Genomic DNA, 8,920 nt, shown 5'->3' on the forward strand with positions numbered 1-8,920 from the left:
GAATAGTGGTTACTAGAGGCTAGAGTGGGTGGGGGTGCTGGAGGAAGAATGGTAAAGTTGATCATTTGGTATTAATGTACTGTTAAGTAGGGGCAAGAGTTTTGCGTGCCATTGCACAGTAGGGTGACAATAGCTAACAGTTATTCACTGTACAATCTAAAAATTCAGAAGAAAGAATTTTTAGGGGTTTCACCATGAGTAAATATGGGAATTTGAGAAAGCAGACTTGTTTAGCCTGATTTGAACATTAGACATGTATACATGTATGGAGAAATGACATAGAAACTAATCATTTTGTATGATTTTTAGGTTTCCATTTATTAGTTAAAACAAATTTAAATTAAAAATATAATACCAGCTTAATCTCCAAGGGCAGTTTAATTACTTCTTTCTTAGGAAAATAAGATGTAGATCTGGAGATGGTCTCATGAGGAAAACCTCTAGAGATCTCCATGTCTGTATAATCCTCTCCAGATCTTCATGAAATAGCTTCTGAAATTCCAAAATGACTCAAAATAACATTGTTTTAAGAGGTGTACACTGTACACCTTGCTCCATTGAATGTTGTTCTTTCACCTGGGAGATAATCATTGTTAGTACATACAGACCTTCTTCTTGCCTGAGGACTTTCTGTGAGCTTTGAACCGTGGTCAGAGAAAACACCCAAATATAAATGGCATACTGATCGATTTTAAATGATAACATCTTCATGAAATATCCTGAAACTCTCATTTATTTACAAACAAGACCTATATATTATGTGTGAGAGAAATATTATTATCATGTTTACTTTTCATAGAACAAGGAGGTAAGTGATTCTATCCATAGTACAGAAAGAATTCGTGGTATATTTGGAACTGGATCCATGTTAATTATCTTTCCTCCTTTTTTCTCTGCCTTAGAGAACTTGGAACTTGAATGGGACCTCTTATGATAGCACTAATACTCCATGGCTGATTTTGTCATTTCAAAATCACCACTTTGGATGAACTCTTCTTTAACTTCTAGCAAAATGGTAAGCTCTAAAGGACATAAATGTCAGTGAGAAATTAAGTCATGCAGAAGCAGTGGAATACCCATACATGTGAGTTGTTTGACAACAGAAAGAAAAGAAATATCTTCAAAATATTTCTAAAAGATGAGATGAGTCTATGGTACGAATATCAAAATGTCTATCACAGAGTCTTTATTGATTCGTGTGATTTGATCATGGTTTGATAAGCAATGACAGAAAAAAGTTTTAATCACAATGGATTCTGTTACCCAAATCAAGGAAGAAAATGTTAATAAGATCAGCCAACATGGAGATGCAAGAGCAGTAATTTTATGCTTGGTTAAGGAGAGACTGAGAAACATTGGAGAACACACAAAAAAATCTCGGTGGTCCAAGTGGGAGAGAAAAGGGAAATTGGTAAGAGAGGCTTTGAGACTTCCAAGTCACCCACAAGTGAAAGTGTGCATGTCAGCATCTACCTTGATAAAAAAAATCCAAAAAAATTTTCCACAAAAAAAACCCCAAACCAAATGTGAACCATTATCCCCTCCTAATAATAAAATGATAGCTATCCCTCATCAAGATGTGCTTTTTAGGGCTGGGATTGTGGCTCAGTGGTAGAGTGCTCACCTAGCACATGCAAGGCCCCGGGCTCGATCCTCAGCACCACATAAAAATAAATAAATAAAGGTATCGTGTCCAACTAAAACTAAAAATAAATATTTTTTAAAAAGATGTGCTTTTTATTTTTCCTTATGTATTATGTTGTTAGCTATCACAATAGTGCTCAAAGTGGGTCTCATTACTGTATTCATTTTGCAAATGGAAATTTGATGTTCAGACGAATTAGTCTAGGACCAATGACTCTTAGCTAGTAAATGGAAGGTTTATGTCTCTTTCTAAATCCTGTGTCAGATTATCTGATGATATACCTTCATATACAGAACAAAATTAGATTACACCTAATCAATTACTCCCACAGTTCAATATGAAACCCCAAACACTAATTGAAATTCACTTTCAACCTTTAGCTTTAGGAACCTCTGAACATGGGTTTAATGCTAGCATGGGTCTAGAGCAGAGACGGAAAAATAATATTGTGTGGATGTGAATAATTTACCTAATAAATTTGCATGAGTATAACAACCAAACAGACTCATAATGTTGTTGGCAGGAGACAGGAAATGCACACCTAAACTGTCAGGTTGGAAATACAGAAGAATCAGCTTTTATTGAGCTTAGGAGAAATGGATTGGCCCATAAATTCATCCAGAAAAATCAATTTTTATTTTATTAAATTGTTTACATATTAGTTAACAAATAGATAAAATTTCCAAATAGGGAGTTTAATTACCTATGAGTCCCCAGATTCAAAATATTATTTTCTCTATATGATGAAAAACACTGAGTTTGGTTTTTAAGCCCATGCTATTTCTGGAGAATGTTAGGGTACAAGTTGCTGCTACAATAGAACAATACATTTTGCACTCAATACTTTCTTATTCAATTCAGTTTCTTTATCACTCTGTTCCTTTCTTCTCATGATTACAGAACATTTAGAAATTCTTAGGTAACCTTGATGGAGAACAGGACAGAAGTGACCCAGTTCATCCTGCTGGGACTGACCAATGATCCAGGTCTGCAGCTTCTCCTCTTTGTGACCTTCTTCCTCATCTACACCATCACTCTGGTTGGGAACCTGGGGATAATCCTGTTGATTGTGTTGGACTCCCATCTCCACACTCCCATGTACTTTTTCCTGGGTAACCTGTCTCTGGTGGACTTTTGCTACTCTTCAGCTGTCACACCCATGGTCATGGCTGGGCTCTTTCCTGGAGACAAGGTCTTCTCCTACAATGCTTGTGCTGCTCAGATGTTCTTTGTAACAGGTTTTGCTACTGTGGAAAACTACCTCCTGGCCTCAATGGCCTATGATCGCTATGCAGCAGTGTGTAAGCCCCTGCACTACACCACCACCGTGACAACAAATGTGTGTGCAAGTCTGATCATAGGCTGCTATGTCTGTGGACTTTTGAGTGCTTCAATATACACTGGGAACACGTTCATTCTCTTTTTCTGTAAGTCCAATGTGGTCCACCATTTTTTCTGTGATATGCCAGCACTTATGATTCTTTCTTGTTCTAGTAGACATGTGAATGATCTGGTTCTTATTTACGTTGCCAGCTTCAATATCTTTTTTGCTCTCCTTATCATCTTAATATCCTACATGTTCATTTTTATCACCATCCTAAAGATGCGCTCAGGCTCAGGACATAGGAAGGCTATGTCCACCTGTGCCTCCCACTTCACTGCAGCCTCCATTTTCTATGGGACTGTTATCTTCATGTACTTACAGCCCAGCTCCAGTCACTCCATGGACACGGACAAAATCGCCTCTGTCTTCTACACCATGGTCATCCCCATGCTGAACCCTGTGGTCTACAGCCTCAGGAACACGGAGGTCAAGAGTGCATTCACAAAGATTTTTCAGAGAAAAAGTAGTCTTTAGGTTTTAGAATTAACCATTTTGAAATATGTATAACAGTATTCAGTCCTCTCAGAACTTCTCTATGTTAGTGTCACATTTTAAGACCCACAGTGAAGAAGTTACGGAAGTGATACCTTATCTTGCATAAGTCCGTTGTCTAGGGAAAAAAAAGAAACCTTGCATTCAGAATTGTAATACCTTAATGAGAATGTCTATGATATTTTGTGTTCTGCTTGTCAAAATCCCAATTACATTTATTATTTAATTTTCTTCCGTGCAATTTTTTCTAGCATGTATTAATGCATACATATAAAACAATTGCATAAATAAGCCTCTGAATAAAAGTGCATGCAGGTGACCTATGAGGACCATGTACATGAGTAGACTAAATCTGTTGGAATTAAATGTAATATGGGTATTTGTGGTGGTTAATTTGGCTGGACTCATGTTCACTCAGATAGTTTAAAGTTTTTTTTCCTGTGTGTCCTTGATAATATTTCCAAAGAGACTACTATTTGAAGCAGTAGACTTAAAAGAACATCTTCCTCATCAATGTGGGTATCTATCAACCAATCAATTGAAGGCTTGGTTGAGTAGAAGAAATAGGTGGATAAAGGGGAATTTCTCTCTTTCTCTAATTCTGTCTTCTTCTTCTTCTTTTTTTAATTGGGACATTTGTCTTCTCTCATGCTTGAACATCAGAGCTACTGACTTTCAGATCTGTAGCTTCCAAGACTTACAGTGGCCAAGCCTCACCCCTCCTGTCTCATGCTTTTGAACTCAGACTGAATTTCTCTACCACCCTTCCTTGTTTGGTTTGCAGATAGCAGAGCATCGAACTTCTCAGCTTCTATAATCACCTGAATCCCAGAAAACCCTGACTAATAGACTAGTGTTTGACAACCATAACTTCATATCAATATTTAATTTGTGTATTATAATATAAATGTATGGGCTGGAGATGTAGCTGAGCAGTACAGCACTTGCCTAGAATATATACAAAAGTATCACTAAATTTTAAAAATTTCTTTCCCAACTATTATTCTAAGAGTCCTAAATTGAAAAAACATGATGTATCATTATATAAAAGTATGTGCCCTCACAGCCATATCAATGTTTATAGCAGCACAATTCACAATAGTAAACTGTGGAACCAGCCCAGATGCCCTTCAGTAGATCAATGGAGAGGGAAACTTTGGTATATATACACAATGGAACATTACTCAACATTAAAAGAGAATAAAATAATGGCATTTGCAGGTAAATGGATGGAGTTGGAAAATATAATGCTAAGTGAAGTAACCAATCCCCCAAAACCAACCACTGTTTTCTTTGATATGAGAAAGCTGACTCATAATGGGGATGGGTGAGGCGGAGCATGGGAGGAATGGAGGAACTTTAGATAGGGCAGAGGGGAGGGAGGGTAAGGAGGAGACAAGGGGGTAGAAATGATGGTGGAATGAGTTAGACATCATTACCCTAAGTACATGTATGAAGACACGGATGGTGTGAAAATACTTTGTGTACAATCAGTGACTTGAAAAATTGTGCTCTATGTGTGTAATATGAATGAATTGCATTCTGCCATCATGTATAAAAAATCAGAATAAATAAATAATTTAATTTAAAAAGTATGTGCCCTTTCTTTGAACATTTTAACAAGCGATACATGAATCTGCCATCTCACTTGGATTAATATTTTTGTTTGTGTCACTGTATACATCAAATATGTTTATGCTGTAACTCTTGAGGCAATAAATGCCAGAGGACCTGACAAATGCAGAAACAATATAATCATTTAAATGTATTCGTATATTGGTACAATTTTTCAGATTATTTAAAAATTATTGGAACTAATACTGTACATTTTACAAATTATTTGAAATTATTAATGCTGTTCATTCTTTTTTGACCTTAGTTGAATTATAGCCTCTCTTGTCACTCCCATGGTAAATCAACCCTCTTCATTCCAAATGAATTCTTTATTTCAATTTCAGCATGTTCAAGCCTCAGGGTCTTTGCACTTTCTGTTCCCTGGGTGGAATGCTCTCATTCCATTCAGGTCTTTGAAGTAATGTTCCCTTGCCATAGAGTTCTTCCCTGACCACCTTCATAAAGGAGTCACCGTCTGCTCACCAAATAAACTGTCCCCTCAACCTAAGTCATTCTTTAGTCCTTATCAACCTCACCTAGTATGTATTTGCTTTCTTGGGTTTTATAATCTCCAGCCAGAATGTGAACTCTGTGTTAGCATTGCCTTTGTCTGTATTGCACACAACACGATCACCTGTACCCGAATTAGTGTGTTCTAGAGTAAATTGGAATACACATTTGTTAAATAAACAAAAAATAATTGAGCTTTGAGTGTAATTGCACCACAGTTGACCTTTGAAATATAGATAATAGTGAGTATTGTAAAAGATAAGCTTAGATAAATGTTCACTGCATTTCCAGAGACACAAATAATTTTCTGCTTCCTTTCTTTCTTTTTGAGAGAGAGAGAGAGAGAGAGAGAGAGAGAGAGAGAGAGAGAGAGAGCTTTTAATATTTATTTTTTAGTTTTCGGCGGACACAACATCTTTCTTTGTATGTGGTGCTGAGGATCGAACCTGGGCCGCACGCATGCCAGGAGAGTGTGCTACCGCTTGATCCACATCCCCAGCCCAATTTTCTGCTTTCTTGAAACACTTTTTTTTTTTTTTAACATTCTCAGTCAATGTTTACATTCCTCACTTTAAGACAACAGGATTTTTTGAAAATTCCACCATGGAGCAAAATCATTTCAAATCATCTCATAATTTTTGCTTAGAACTGATGTGTTTTTAAATGACAAGAAACACATCAAATAAGTCCTTCTTAGGAAATATGAATCACACGTTAATGATAAAATTATTTAAAGGTTACATACCTGGTTATTTTTTAAAATTATTAATTAAATAATTAATAATTATTAATTGTACACCAACTGTACAATTAACTGAAACATGTCTAAATGTCCATGTGGAAAATAATATGACAATATTTGGGGTAGCAAACAGAAGATGTAGTCAAAATTTTAGTAAGAACTTGCTTTATTTCACTTCTAATTCTGATCCTCAGAGAGCTCAATATTCTTTAAACTAAGCACTGGAACATGTCTGCCTGTGTAATTTGTCATTGCTATACAATAGATGGCTTCAACGTCGTTTGACAGAATGTGCTAACATGGTCATGTGGTACTTTGGAGCACATTGGCCTAACACAAATATTCACTTTGGAATCTGTGGTGTTATTTCTTCTCTGAGAGTCATTTCTTTTTTTTTCCCTTCTTTTTTTTTTAAAATTGTTCTAATTAGTTATATGTGACAGTAGAATGCCTTTTGACACATTGTATACAAATGGAGCACAGAGAATCACTCCTAATTGTTGTTTAATGATTATTTAATTTTAGAATTATTTGAAATTTATGGAAAATATTCAAACATAGTGCAAAGTATGATTGACATATCACATTCTGTCAAGCTCAAAATTGGTCAAAAAAGATTCACATGATAATTTTTGAAACCTTTCAATGTTAACAATGTGGCCCAGTGGGTATGATATTTTATCTAATCATACATGGGTTTGATGAGATAAAGGACTCAAGAGAGGGATATCATCAGGATTATCCTTGTGTGCCTCAAAGTCAATTCCATGTATCTTTGTAAAGGAAATCAGAAAAATTTAAGTGCAGAGACAAAAGGAGCTGGCAATGTGACCTGAGAAGCAACATTGACTTAAAGTTTCCAAATGACATAGAATGCTTGCCGTTATCAGAGAATGGAAGAAGCAAGAAATGAAGTGTCCCCTAGAACCTACGTGGAGGCCATTCCACTGACAGACCATCTCAATGAAATGATTTCAGATTTCTCATTTCCAAAAATGTGATAGATGTTTGTTGTAAGCCTCCAAGTTTGCAGTAATTTGTTACGGCAGCCACAGGAAACTATTCAAACCCTCACCAGGTTTCTTCTCTGTCATAATCATGCATTACTATCATATAGGAGTTTGGGTCAAATCAAAAGTGAACCCATCTGTTACTGGACTTCTCTTTGTTGGGAGATTATTATTATTAATTCAATTTCTTTCTTTCTTTTTTTTTTGGAATGGGGGTACTGAGGATTGAACTCAGGGACACTCAATCATTGAGTCAAATCCCCATCTCTGCTTTGTATTTTATTTAGAGAGGGTTTAACTGAGTAGCTTAGTGTCTCCCTTTTGCTGATGCTGGCTTTGAACTCACGATCTTCATCTTTCAGCCTCCAAGCTGCTGGAATTGCAGGCGTGGCCCACTGTGCCTGACTATTAATTCAATTTATATACTTGTTATAGGTATATTAAGATTTTCTCTTCCCCTGAAGTCAATTTTCGTTGCGTATGTCTCTCTAGGAATTTGTATTTTATCAATGATATCCAATATGTTGGTGTGCAGGAATTGATATTATGCTGTTTTCATCATTCTTATTTCCATAAGCTGAGCAGCTATATCATCACATACATTTATGATTCCAGTAATTGAAGTCCCCCCTACACCCATCTCTCATCTCCTGCTGAGAAACTGAAGATTGAACTCCAGACCTTGCTTATGCTAGGCAAGTGCTGTGCTACAAGAACTATATTTCAAGCTCTTTATTTCCTTTTCCATTTTATTTTGTAACAAGGTCATGCTAAATTTCCCAGGCTTGCATCAAACTTGTGATCCTCCTGTTTATGTTTTCTGAGTATCTGGGATTATAGGTGTGCCCCACTGTGCTGGGCTTTTATATATATATATATATATATATATATATATATATATATATATATATTTTTTTTTTTTTTTTTGTTTTTTTTTTTTTTTTTTCTTTGAGGGTGAAATTCCCACAGACTCAATTTTGGTTTTGTTGATTTTTTTCCATTCTAATTATATATTCTTTTTTTTGTTTTATGCATTCTCATATTTAATTTTTCCTTGTGCTACATTCAGTGTTAAGTTTTCACTTTTTAATATTATTTCCTTAAGTCTTAAAATTAGAATTCCCTGGAGACACTCTGATTTTTTTTTAATATACACACGTACAGTTTTAAATTCCCTAAACACAGTGCTTTTCTTGCTACCAAAACATGGTATGTTGTTTCCATTTGGTTCAAACTATATCATAAATTCTTTTCACCTGTATCTACCCATTGATTGCAATGTGTTCTTACATATATGTAAATGTTCAAATGTCCTTGTTATCAATTTCTACTTCAATTGCATTTTGGTTGGTGAGTATATTACACTTGATTTGAATCTTTCTAAATTTACTAAGCTATTTTTTTGTGTGTAATATATGTTCTGGTACATGTTTTGTGTGCAATTGAAAACTTGTATATCTGTTAGAATGAATTAAATAATAAAGAAAAGATTTTTAAAAAGATTTGCTGGGTTATGGTATTCA

The 8,920-nt window shown here is 35.4% G+C and overlaps 1 protein-coding gene across 1 annotated transcript; it reads left to right on the forward strand.

Moving 5' to 3' along the window:
• Positions 1-2,570: 2,570 nt before the first annotated feature.
• LOC124092802 (olfactory receptor 5B3-like) lies at positions 2,571-3,503 on the forward strand. Its single transcript, XM_046444611.1, has one exon. The coding sequence runs from the start codon at positions 2,574-2,576 to the stop codon at positions 3,501-3,503; it is 930 nt and encodes a 309-aa protein (XP_046300567.1). The 5' UTR covers positions 2,571-2,573.
• Positions 3,504-8,920: the final 5,417 nt, after the last annotated feature.

The sequence above is a fragment of the Marmota monax genome, unplaced genomic scaffold (assembly GCF_021218885.2).
Source record: "Marmota monax isolate L192 unplaced genomic scaffold, Marmota_monax_Labrador192_F-V1.1 WCK01_AAM20220418_F8-fsc00038, whole genome shotgun sequence".
NCBI lineage: Eukaryota > Metazoa > Chordata > Mammalia > Rodentia > Sciuridae > Marmota > Marmota monax.

Coding starts and splice junctions, on each gene's coding strand:
- LOC124092802 (XM_046444611.1), top strand. CDS start 2,574: ATGGAGAACAGGACAGAAGTGACCCAGTTCATCCTGCTGGGACTGACC.